Here is a 14,279-nt window from a genome sequence, read left to right on the forward strand (position 1 = left end):
GAGGTTAATGGAAAATGTACTCAGGGGACTACAATGGATACAGTCTTTACTTTATATGGATGACATCATCACACCAGGAAAGACTGTACAGGAATCCTTAGAAAGGCTGGAGAATGTGTTCCAACGTCTCCAACACTACAATTTAAAATTGAAAGCATCAAAGTGCCTCTTTTTCCAGAAGTCAATCACCTTTCTAGGTCATGTGGTATCTGAAGATGGCATCCACACTGATGAGAGCAAAATAAGTGCAGTTAAAGATTGGCCAAAACCAAATACTCAGAAGCAAGTAAGAAGCTTCTTGGGTCTCACAGGTTACTATAGAAAATTTATCAAAGGTTACGCTGACATAGCAAGACCATTACACAAGTTATGTGAAAAACACACAAGATTTTCGTGGACGGAAAACTGTCAAAAAGCATTCGACAAACTTAAAGAATCTCTCACCACTGCTCCAATTCTAGCATACCCACAGCCAGGTTGCGACTTCATTCTAGATACGGACTCTAGTGATCATGCTACAGGGGCTGTCTTGTCGCAAGTAATAAGAGGCAAAGAACATGTGATCGCATACATGAGCAAGACCATGAACAAACACGAAAGACTTTATTGTATTACCAGAAAAGAACTTTTGGCTGTAGTAAGAGCTCTCAAGCATTTCCACCACTATTTATATGGTCGCACGTTTTTACTCCGCACTGATAATTCAGCTGTAAGCTGGATGCGTAACTTGAAGGCACCAACTGGTCAAACAGCTCGCTGGCTACAAGAGTTAAGTACATATAGTATGAACGTTATTCACAGGCCTGGTCGTAGTCATGGTAACGCAGACGCTTTATCAAGGAAACCATGTAGCACATGTTCGCGACAGCAGAGCTTAAATGAGAATAACGAGTGCGTCAATACAGAGTCTGCAAGCTTATCAATAAAAACAGACCATCCAACAACTTCATATAGTTCCCTTAATGTTAATGACAATGTGCCTGACGAAGAACTTGAAAACCAAAATGGTGAAGCAGATTGTAAAACCAAAGCTGAAGTCAGGGCGACAACAAGGGCTGATCAAGCAGAAGCTCAAAATAAGGATCTTACTCAAAATCATATATTATTAGATGGGTGGTCTCCAGTCGACATACAAACTGCTCAGTTGAATGACTCATCTATCTCGCCAATACTTGCTGCTAAGTTAGATAATTTAGATCGTCCTCGGTGGTCAGGAGTTTCTGCTGGTAAGGCCGAATTGAAAACATTATGGCGACAATGGGACAGACTGTCTGTGAAAGGTGGAATGTTATATCGTAGGTTTGACACCGATACCAAGTCACACATTTGGCAGTTAGTTGTACCCAATTCAATTTTAAACGTTCAACCAGTACTTCGTGCTTTTACCATGACGCACCAACAGCTGGACATTTAGGCTCTTTAACAAAACTAACGACAAAATAAAAACAAACATTTATTGCCTGGCATGACTGAATACATGTCGTGTTTAAAGACTATTGCAATAAATGTGACCTTATGCACTGTCCCGTAACCTTTCAAAAATCACAAATAAAGCACCATTAGGTAAATATGCAGTTGGCGAGCCAATGGATCCACGTGTAATGATGGACATATTAGGTCCTATGCCTACAACAAGAAAGGCAATAAATGATATCTTAGTTATTAGCAGACTGGTTTACTAATGGACAGAAGCTATTCCGTTGCCAAACCAAGAAGCAAAAACAATTGCATGAATGCATTCATTGATAATTTTGTGAGTCGTTTTGGTGTACCTTTACAACTTTACACGGATCAAGGTTCCAATTTTGAATCAAAACTTCTTAGTGAAATTTGCGAATTATTAACTATCGAAAAAACACATGCTACTAGTATGCGAGCACAAGCCAATGGGGTTGTGGAACGATTTAATCGGACATTGGTGTCTATGATATCTAAATATTGTCAAGAATCTCAAAAGCAGTGGGACAAACTGCTTCCCATATTAATGATGGCGTATCGGAGTTCAAGTCACTCAAGTACCAAAATATCTCCAAATAAAATGGTTTATGGGCGAAATGTTACTCTCCCTATGGCGGCTGCAATAGGTCGACCAATCACTGAAAGAAATAAAACAGAAACTGTTGATGACTATGTTAATGAGTTACGAACAAATCTAGAATGCATTCATGACTTCGCTCGAAAAAATATCGGGAAAAGTTTCGAATATCAAAAACGACATTACGATACTAATGCAAGACAACGAAATTATTATGCCGGTCAATGTGTTTGGCTGCATGATCCTACAAGACACAAAGGTGTGTGCTCTAAGCTGATAAATAAATGGAAAGGTCCTTACTTAATCACAAAAGTATTAGATGACATTGTCTGCCTCGTTAAGCGCTCAAAATTAATGAAACCGAAAGCATACCACATCGATAGACTTTGGCCGTACTCCGGAGTAAATGTTCCATTATGGATTACGCGCGAAAAAGCTCGAATGTAACAGTTGCAATTTAAAACAAATTGTTAAAAAAAAACTACTATAATCTTGTTTTGAAAGACATATTTATGAAATTTATCTCACAGATATTGTAAAATTAAGTGATGTTTGTAAAGAGAGCATTCACAATAAAATAAATATATAAAGTATAAAGTAACAAGAAACAATATAAAAATTAAATAAATAAATAAACAATAGTCCAGCTATTTAAAATCTTCAAACTTACAGAAACACATACATTTGATTAACAATTTAAAATGAGTGATAACAATGAAAAATAATAAAAACAACACTATTTCATTTTATTTTATTACAGACAATGAGTGATGAACACAGTGGCAGTGACTGTTTACAATGCAGTCTATGCACGAAGACATTCAAACAAAAGAAAGAATTATTCCATCATATGTCTTCCGCCACACACCGGAGACAATCAGTTCGATGCCCTTGGTGCAGGAAAATTAATGTGTTTACACGTGTTAGTGATTTAAGTAGACACTGTGACTCAGTCCATTTCAGAGAGTATAGTTTGATGCCTGATGGTTTTCTGTCTGTTCCAAATTGTTTCTACCTAGCGGTATATCCAAGAGATTATGCAACTATGACAAAAATTCAGAAGTATGACAGTACAATCGCAATTGAAGCAAGGCGGGTGGTCATGAATCTCCTAGAGGCAATTAAGGCAGAAGATTCACTGAGAAAAGAGATAAGAGAGGGCTGGAAGGCAGGGTTAGACATTGCTGAAGGAATTGAAAAGAGAGAAAAGGAAATCAAAGCTGAAAAAGAAACTAAGAAATACAAAAAGAGAAAGAACATAAAAGAAACTGAAGCACCTGCAAAGAGAAGAAAACCAAAAGGAACATTGGAAGAAACAAAGGCAGTTTATGATGAACTATTTAAAACAGATCCAATAAACATGATGATACCAAACATTCCAAATAACGAGACCCCTCCAATGAGTGAGGCTGAACATGAGAAAGTAAATAGACAGGAGGATGTAAATGTGGTAGTCACTAGATTTGATGAAAATGGGGTAAGGCGTTTGATGGTGAAAGAGGGTCAAGACAAAGTTGGGAAAGAAGCAGATGAAGTGAGTAAAGGTAGAAGTGTGACAGTGACTAAAGAATCAGGAAAATTATTAGGTGAAATGAGTCTTAGTGAAAGAAATGTTGTAGGTACAGAGAAGTTGTTGGAAGAAGTAAGTGTTGGCAGAATAAATATGGTAGAGAAGGAGATGGTTCAAAATGTAAAGGTTGGATATGATGAGAAAGTAGAGCAGGAAGCAAGAATTGGTAATGCGGCAGAGAAAGTAGAAATAGGTGATAGAAAGGAACAGGTAAAAGAAGTACAGAAAGCAATAGATGAAAGGGAAGTTAATGATGATATTGGTAATGAAAATGAAGAAAAAGAAACCTTAATTGACCAGCTTGAAGGTGAACTTGATTTTGTAAGTCAATTTCTAGCACAAAAGCTCACAAAAGATGAAATCATAGAAAAAGAAGTCAAAACCAAACACAAGGAAAAGAGAAAGACAAATTACAAAAATGAACAGAAGAAAGTAAAATTCACTAAACAGACAAAAGAAAGAGTAAGTGTAATTGATGGAGGAGAAGTAATATTAAATGAAAAAGGTGACTCTATGGGAATGAAAAGAGGAGAAGACAACATATGGAGGAAAATAAAAGACACAAATAACAATGACAAAAATAATGAAATCGATAAGGACGAAAAACAATCAGGAAAGCTGAATAGTGAACAGAGAAGTGTTCAGGTAACGGAAACAGTTGAAGATCAAGAGAGGGTTGAGGTCATAGAAACAGTGCGAAACAAAGTAGCAGATGAGTCAGAAGAGCTGAATCATATGGAAACAGCAATTTATATTTTGAGGAAAGGTGCCATGCCTTTGTGTCCTCCAGCACGACGTCAATGGGGACCTAACACACTCGAGGAGATAAGTTTAGGAAACGGTAAGGTGGTACAATGGCCGCCTAAAGGATGGCTCAACATGACGCCAGACAAAAGGTTACTTACTGTAGAGATGATGGCCATGACTCTAGAGGCTTTCTTTTACGGAGAAGTTGCTCCAGAGATGTCAAGGTGCTACCTCCTTGACAAGTATAAATTTCTAATGTTGCCAGGAGCTCTAAAATATCGCAAGGAGCCAGCAGAGGATGATATAACAAGGGCACGATTTCATAACTTTAAATTTCTAAAAGCAGTAGCAGCTGGGAAGAAACCATCATTTGCCGAGATCCAACAGTTACAGGCATTACAATCATTTACAAATTATCAAAATTTACCACTGGATCCAAGCACCTTCACCACACCACTTCAATTGCAAAACGGGGAATCATATGTGGATCAAAACTAAAGTGATCAATAATAGTGAAAAGCTAAACATACAACATTATGAAAAGTGCCTAAAATTATTAATTTGTTGTGTTAATATTACACAGACATAAAAACTTATAGTTTTAATAAAAAAAAAAGAGTTGTGTTTTAAAGTTACAATTAATATTTCTTATGTTAAGGTTTTCTAAAGAACATATATTTAAATACACGCATAGAAGTGAAATAGTAAATGGAAGATAATGACTGGAACTTGATGCTAGTGTATAGTGTTGTTAATTAAGTTAAATGACTTTAAAGTATTTCTTTTAATAGTTTAATATTTTAATTGTTCAGTATTTCTTAATACTAAATGTGTTCTCATTACTAAATGCCATAAGTTTAAAAAATGTAAGTAGAACAGAGAGAAAAAAAAAACAACTGGTTATTATCCAGGAGGATAATTTGAAACTGAGGTGGGGGAAGTGTTAGGAAATGGTTGCCTAAATAAACTTCATACAGCTATGTTATGTGTTGTGCTTAATTTGGGACGACTTTTAAAAGATCGCGGAAATATGTTACAAATGATCCGTAACCTATAACATAAAGTCAATTTAAAAACAATATCTATTCAAATGTAAACTATAGACCTTACTTTATTCATGTCAACTATGAATGAACTTGTAACATCCAGAGAGTAGCTTATATTTGTGTATGTTTTCATACTGTCACGATGTCTGCAAATGTTTGTGTACAAAAATAGTGCCCAAACGCTAGTTATTATACGGAAAGATTTTTAAATAACAGAAAGATATTTTGACATATAATTTATTGCAAATACTGAATTAATGATTAGTTTACTTGCAAAAGTATTTTATGACTTTTAATTTGAGTTACGCAAGTTGGTTACGGAACTGTAGTTTTGAAGTGTATGAATTCCAGGCAAATAACGCATTCCGCAACCAATTCCAGGAAGGCTCGACCAATAGAATTCATAGACTGCTTTCTAGTTACGGTACGGAATTCATACGCGATAACAAGTCTATAAATAGAGGCAAAAAAACTTCATTTGGCGGTTCTGGTTCGAATAAGCGTAACCAATGTCAAGAAAACATTTGGTCCACTAGGAAAACTTTGTAAATTGTCCGTAACTAATTACCATCCCGTAACCAAGGTGAACTAAGTCATTATATAGTTACTGTGTATCTTTGTGTGCGCAACTGTTACATTCTAGTTACGGCGTAACTTTTTCTCTTGATTTTACATTAATTGATTAAACATATACGTAACCGCGCACCCGTAACCATTCTTCTATGGTATCCTCTATATATTAAACGAAAAGGCACCATTTCCGCGAAAAGACAGTTAACATCACTTATATATTATTAATAAGAACAATAAAGAGAATCAAGTTTTGTTGTGTTCAAATATAATTTCTTATTACAGTTATTGTTTAATAAATATACAAATGTTTTAAATGCTGTTGTTATAAAATAATCAGTAAAAGGTATTACACCACTAAATTGGACATACCCAGATTGAGCTAAATTAAGCAGATAAATAACCACAGGGTGAAGTCTTTTCTTAATTCCATTATTAGTATAAATCTGCGTACAGGCCATTCAAGAATATACCTATTTAATCATAATACCGTGGACTACACACCACCCCGTCCTATACCGAGTATTACAATATTTTGTAGTTTGACACTTTTAATCAATTCAAATCTTCAAATCAATTATAACCATTAATATTCATCAACAAATGACTGTAATTTATGTTACATTTGTTATTTTTTAAACGTCTTCCTGGAATACCATTAACCATGGTGACCATGTCTGCACATCCGGTTACATTCTCGTCTGCTTCTGAATGCGTTATCACGTGGTCTGACGTTGTAGCAATTCACTCGCATTTTGACACACCTGTTGCCGTCGTAGCGCCAAAGATGGTCGGCCCGGTAGCAATTAGAGCGTCTAGGTCGTGGTCCGTAACATTTACCCCTTCCACCATGGCGACTACCAGCCTCAGCAATGATAAGTAGAGCGATAAGAACTACAAGCCCAAGCACTTTCTTGATGTCCATTTCCTTGAAAAAATCAACAATTAAGTACATTTAATTATCTTAATTTCCTTACTTTAACATTAACAATGGTAGAAATTTTAATAGATACAAAATTCCGATCGGTTACCGTTTGGTCAAATTATCTTTGCATTCCGTGTGCGAAATGCATCAACAATTCTAAATTGTATGTTTCTTTTTCGTTTGTTTGTTTCTACACGTACTTCTTCTTTTCTTTTTTCTTATTTATTCTTAATTAATTTCCTGGCAAAAGTACGTTTTGAAAGCCGTTCAAATGTGTTTGACAGTCTGAAGTCTGTAGAATATTTCTAATTTAACTAAATTGAAAGAATGGTATATAAGGCTGTTTGCGCGTGCACGAATTCTTCTATAAAGCTACTAAAAATTGCAATTCATTATATTGAACGCTTTTATTCATAGACTAATTTCGATAACATTTAATTTCTGTATCATTTATCATTAAAGAATTTTGGAAAACTTTAATCGGTCATCAAATATAGACCTAAATAGATTGTTGTTGTCTTCTTCTTTTAAGAACCAGAGTGAATTTATATCAAATATTTAAAACAACTGTGACAGGTGTAGAAATTTATTTTTAAAAAGGAAAGCATTTTACAACAAACACTATTATAGATAAATCTGTCTACCAAGTAAATATTAAATAATTATTATTAAAGGAAATTTCCAGTACACATTTTCGAACGGAGCGCAATTTATTTATCTGCTTTTCTATTTTCTGTATTAACCAATTAGATTCTATAACGAAAAGAAATCATGTTTGCATATTTGGAAATCAAATAATATGAAAATGTGATTAAAAATATATGATATACATACTGTGGTCTTGATGCTTCCAACAGTAGATAATAAGTCAAAGGCTGCCTGTCAAGGTTATTATATACGGCGGCCATGTCTGGTCACAGATGCTGAACAGCCAGTGGCTAAAGAGTACATGATCCGTCAAAATCTAAAATAACCTTCAACCATAACATACTCACCTCTACGATTTGAAACCCCTTAACATATGGTGTTACTTTATATATGCGCGAATTCATACAAATATGAGATGAAGTTTTATTTGAAGAACAGGAAACGTTTAAAGTGAGTGTCGGGCTGGCCGAATGGTTAACGCGACGGACTTGTTATCTAAGGATTGTTGACCGCGTAGGTTTAAACCCCCTCCGGGGCAAGCCATTATTTCCGATAGAACGAAACTTTATGCTCATTGCTTAGTACTTGTTGGTTCCAGGAACGGATTCGAGAGTATTTAAATAAGCTTGTAGCTTCCAACACAATCAACCTAAAATAAATTGGTATAAACTAAAGTGACGTAAAAGATTAAGAACTGGAAACCGTTTTTAAAGTCTTTTTTGTGTTTACATTTTAAATCATGGCACGAGTTTGATTTCTCTGATCAATGTTTTTCTTTTCTTCTTTTTTTGTGGTAGGAATAGAACCATTTATAACAAGTTAAATAGAAAAAAGTAAAGCTTAAAGGGACTCCACTGAGGTTTTTTGATATGATGGGACTGAATTTTTTCCATATAAATGTACCATTTGATGTAGGTTTATTCCTCTAGTCTTTGTTCAAAATTTCAGATCATTAGCTCTTCGTTTTTCCAGAATAATTATTCACATTGTAAATAAATTATCCAAAATGAAAAGCGTTTAAACGCTTTTCACTCAAATCGGACTAAGAAAAGCATATATATACGATTTTCGATTATTTTAAAGTATATTTCTTAACTATCTTTTTACTATAATATTTCTGTCTAAAGTGCCCCAGCTCATTTATGTAAGAAATTCAAATGTTATGTTTTTAGTCTTTTAAACCTCAGTGGAGTCCCTTTAATAATCAGTTTGTAAAAGTTACGCCCCTTTTTATATTGACACAATCAGCAAATTGCAGAATGGACGCTCTAAAATAAAAATAATAAAAAAAAAATAAATAAAAACAACACAATCGGGATGTAAGATACGTTTAATCAATTAATCTATCATTAGATTTATTTCACAAGGTCACATCTGTTCTTTATACATATAGTATTAGAAACTTCTTATGCTGTTTTGTCTTCCCAGACAACCATTTACTAGGCATACCGTTCACACAGCTTCTGACATGCTGCTATGGTAAAGAATGCGTTATTCCGTGGGCTAACGTCGTAGCATTGGATAGGCATTTTGACACAGCTGTTGCCGTCGAAGTGCCACAGATGGTCGGCCCGGTAGCAGTTCAGTACCCCAGGAAGTGAACCATAACATTTATTTATATTGGGTTGACCAGCCACGGCATTAATGAGGAGTGTGATAAAAACCACGTGACCAACCACTTTCTTGATATCCATTTCCTAAAATTATAATCAAATTTTATATTGTTAACAAAATACATGTTTTTGTAGATCTAAGTTAACAATGAAAATATATTCATAATGCCGGATACTAATTGTTACCTTACTTAAAAAAATGTTTATATAACATTTTGCTGAGAGTTATCCCGGACAAAAATGAAAGGTAAAAATGCATTGAAGGATTTTAACTTTGTAACAAAATATCCTATTAATATGATAAACTCTTGATGGTATCAAGCTTCCAGGACAATTTCTGAATCAACAGTTTTTTGAGAAATGGTTCTAGTTGAAAAATACACTTGTAAAAGGCATTGAATGGCAATGGACTTTGTAACAAAACAACAACAAAAAACAATGAACGGTGAACCCAAGCCCACAAATATGTGCTTGCTCGGTACATTAAAGTAAAGGGTCAAATATTTATTGGGCAAAATCCTATGCATGTTCATCACCATTATATTTTGTACATAAACGTTGGTTTCTATCAATATTTCTATGTCTATGCTCTTCTATAAATACATTCAGCTACTTTGAGCGGGAAGCTACCTTAAAACATTTTACGACGTTTTATATTATTGGCGACGCCGGTGAGCGGCGTCGTCTTTTATGGAATGCTTTTTATTTTTGCCTATGGAAGGAGCTGTTATTATTAGCAGTTAATTTCATGTTGTGTTAATTATATTTATTTTGATTCGTAAAAATCAAGTAAACAAATATGTTGTTATATTTGTATTTAATAACTTTATATAAAAAGCATGTGCATTGTGATATTATTTTCACGAAATTGCAGGCTCTGATTAACAGCTTGTCCCTTTGTTTTATTGACAATACTAAAACCCGGATTTCGAATATCGTTGTGGTCTACATTGATGCTCATTCATTTATATATTTTCAAAACTTTCCTACAAGAAGAAAGTTCACCTGCAAATGAGTATTAGGATAGGTAATGGACTGTTGTAAACGATTATCCTATTGACTTTATCCATATTACGTTTATCTGTTAAACAGAATGGTTGTTTTTACAAAGTGTACCAGTATCCGGATGTTGACAGCTATCCGATTTTCTGCAATTACTGCTGTCACATGGCCATCTACTTTTTTATGAATACTTTACCATTAATTTGCATGGCATAATTAAAATGAGCCTGCAACATTTCTTAATTTTGATGTTTAGGGTGTTCTTTTGGGTTTCATGTTTTCTTTATTTCAAGGGGAAGTAACTCATGTTTACTAAATTAGTTGTTCTTTTCTGTCTATCTTAGGTATTACTTACAATTTTTGTTTTATAAAATTTACCAGTTGTAAGGTCATCAAAAGCATAGAGGCCCTGATGAGTGAATATTGATATATATATACTTTTACTGGCTTTATATACCTAATATTTCATATTTATTTAATAGAAACTTGGAATTATTAATGTTATGTGCATACATTTATATCTTAGTATATTTAATGGTATGATGAGACTTATAATATTTCTGAATTTAAAGAGTTGCAGTTATGTCATTATTATTAAAGGGATGAGACTTTCATTTAAAGTTATAAATGATAATACATTTATTGATTGAAAATGTCCTGAAACTTGGATCAAGCAATATAATTGACAAAGCCTCAAAAAATCATGTTCTGAATAGTTATTCTAATTTTTTTCTAACATGTGCATAGTTTGAAAAGGACAGCTTCTGCCTTATCTATTTGTAATGGAGGGACACCGGTCTCAACCTCCAGGTCTCCTGAGTCCACCCGACAACAGACTTTTCATAGAGTAGATTGTTACTTGCCCTTGAATAAATTTGTACACTAAATTTTATAGTGGGTGATTTAATGTGCCACATGAAAACCAACAAAGTATAAAAAGTAACCGGGCGCCAGATGAAAACATGAAAATACAATCTACCACAAAGTGGTTCACGTTTGTTGCATTTTCATGTTTTCGCCCGGTGCCCTTGATGTAAAATACAAATCAGCCTTCATAAAATTTCTTATCATAGATATTGTACATGTATTAGCACAGTTATATTCACTTTCAAATTGACCTGTTATAAATAATGGCATAACCAATAACTGTCTTAGCCCTTTTTAGTAAAAATAATTATACAATAATAATTAATATAAATTGTTATTTTAATTAAGACTATGAGTATGTAAGTTTTTTTTTTCTTATTTATTAATTAAGAATTAATTATCTGTTAATTTAAAAAATCTAAATATCTGTCACGGTTTAGAACTGTTCACTATTTAGAGGAGAAAATGTGTAAGCGGCCAGATAGCTCAATCGCAACAGCCGCGTACATTATTCTGTGGGTCACAGGTTTGAGTTCTGGTCAAGCTGAAAGTTTTTCTCATCCTGTTACTGCAAATAACCATTAGTTTAATTACTATGCTCTGTAAACATCAGAAATTCAAGTACATGAATCAATATAGTGGGGAAAAAGGTTAGGTTTAGAACTGTTTCATTATTAAAGAGAAAATGTGTAGCCGGCCGGATAGCTCAGTTGGTCTTCTGAAAGTCACGGGTTCGAGTCATGGTCAGGCAGTTTCAGTCAGGGTTAAGAAGTGGTTTTTCAACTGACACATGTTTGATTCATTTAATAGATTGCATTTAATTTGAAATGGACAAAGGCAGTATTGCGTGATACTTTTAAATCTACAAAAGGCATTTGGTACAGTTGATCACACTATACTGCACATGAAGAAGTTCTTTTTTCTTCTTCTTCATGGAACTTCAAGCATCTGCCATATGTAATGACATTCTTGCATGGTTCAAGTCTTATCTCTGATAGCAGCTGGTGAATGTGGCTGGTACTCCTTCTCTCTGAATACCTATGGTGTCCCCCTGATGTTCATTTTAGGTCCTCTTTTATGTCTAATATATGTCAATGACATGTCTGCAACCCTAAGCAATAAGCTTTTATTATATGCACAGGCACAAGTATCAGACCTGGGAAGAAAAAAATATTACCAGATTAATAAAAAAACCTGTGTTCATCTTAAAAGTGTCACAAACCAAAAAAAATATGTAAATGATGACCCCCTTTAAAAATATACTTAAAGTTAATAGTATATTTTTAAAGGGGGTCATTATTTACATTTTTTTTTTTTTGGTTTTTGACACTTTTAAGATGAACACAGATTTTTTATTAATCTGGTCATATTTTTTCTTCCCAGGTGTGATACTTGTGCCTGTCATTATCAAACTCCTCACAGTGATTACCTCCCTTGGCAGAATTGTAATCACTGCCTTCAAAGACGTCACATGATGATGAAAGTCACATGACGTAACGTCGAAATTCAAATGTAAATATCGACCGTTACATAGAAAATCTAATGTCATTTTTCTCTTCTGTTTTATTTTTAACTTTTAGTGCCTACGTTCGATATAGTTTATCAAAAAATTATTAAAAGTATACAAAATAACGAAAAATAAATTCAAAAGCTAAAAAATATAAAATATCAAAATATTGTCTCGGTAGAAAATATTCTCATTTTTTTAAAATTATTTCTAAATATTCATGTTATTTATTTATTTATTCATAAACATTGTTTAATCAATGAGAAAAAACTTAACTGATAGATAAAAGCAGTAAATAAAACAATTTTTGAAAAAATATAGTATATCAGAAATTCTGATATATTAGGGACCTTGGTGGCAGAGATCTACGCCGAAGAATTAAGGGGAGATCACTGTGTGGAGATTGTGTCATTATATGATGATGACTCAGGTATCCTTGTATCTGGTAAAGTAAATCTTAAGATTGGTTTATTGACTATAAATTGTCTTTGCATCTTGGCAAGACAGAGTCTATTCTTTTTGGTTTAAGTTTCAACATAAACTGGGCCAAGCCTCCAGGTCACATGAAATGGTACTGCTGTAAAGTACACATCTTTTGTTAAGTATTTAGGTGCAAACCTGGATCAAATAATTTAGGCGTCGCCCTTTGATGCTTTGCATCAATGCTTTTCTTGTTTAAACAACTTAAATGTTTCTCGTGGGTAAATTAAATTTTAAACATAGAATAGCTTTCTTATTTAGAAAATATACTAAGTTCAGCGCACCATTGTTTCGGTTGCTAATGATAAATCATATGTATTTACATGTACAGTTGTAATATTATCGTCATTATTACACAGATATGAAAAACCTAAATCTGACAACATATTTTTAACAAATAAGACAAATTGAATTTGTGTTTTGTTTTGTTTTTTTGGTTTTTTGTTCAAAATAATACCATATATTACATGTACAATCATCACATTAAATAACGTACGTGTATCTCTGGTTCGCATGTGTGTTGTTGATCAATCTAATGGTAATTTATCATATTTATTCTGTTGTTATTTTACTGAAAAATGATATTAATAAATGATATGTTTAAAAAAATATTAAATGATAATAAAAATATTGAAAATGAAAGATATACATACTGTTGAGTTGATGTTTCCAACCGAATTACTCAAAGACTGACTGACGATATCATTATATATTGTTTAACATTGCCGGATATATGGCTGCTGGGCAGCCAGTGGCACAGAACTACGTTATCTTAATGATAAATTTCTCGGATACCTTAAGGTACTGAAAACATTAACAAAATTAATGACATTTATTGAACGTGTGCGTATTCACATAAAATGGGCGTTGTTATTTTAAATTCTTAAATGGATAACTTTAAAGTTGATGTACATACAAATATGCAGAAGAGCATATTATCAATGTAGCCTCGTTTCCATTTCTAGAGTCTTAAACTTCCACATTTAATGCATATCGCAACCATACAGTCTCGTTTTAACTTTCAGAGTCCTAATATCTATATAAAATGTATATCGTATCCCACTTAGCTTCTTTTTTATATTCAGAGTCCAAACTATCTATATCAAATGCATGTCTTACTCTATTTAGCCTTATTTTCAATTTGAGGGTAAAATCATATCAATTCCTTGTTTATTGTAATTGAAGTAATAAATGTGTTCTGCCAAAATGTAAAATGGTGTTGTGAAATAAAGAGGTCATTATACATGCACATTGTTGAGAACAATATTG

At 33.4% G+C, this 14,279-nt stretch overlaps 1 protein-coding gene across 1 annotated transcript; it reads left to right on the forward strand.

Moving 5' to 3' along the window:
- The first annotated feature begins 1,681 nt into the window (after positions 1–1,681).
- LOC132713274 (uncharacterized protein K02A2.6-like) lies at positions 1,682–2,482 on the forward strand. Its single transcript, XM_060695789.1, has one exon. It carries the CDS (start codon positions 1,682–1,684, stop codon positions 2,480–2,482), a length of 801 nt encoding a protein of 266 aa, XP_060551772.1.
- The last annotated feature ends 11,797 nt before the right edge of the window (positions 2,483–14,279 follow it).

The sequence above is a fragment of the Ruditapes philippinarum genome, unplaced genomic scaffold (assembly GCF_026571515.1).
Source record: "Ruditapes philippinarum isolate M1 unplaced genomic scaffold, ASM2657151v2 ctg3816_1_1_1_1, whole genome shotgun sequence".
NCBI lineage: Eukaryota > Metazoa > Mollusca > Bivalvia > Venerida > Veneridae > Ruditapes > Ruditapes philippinarum.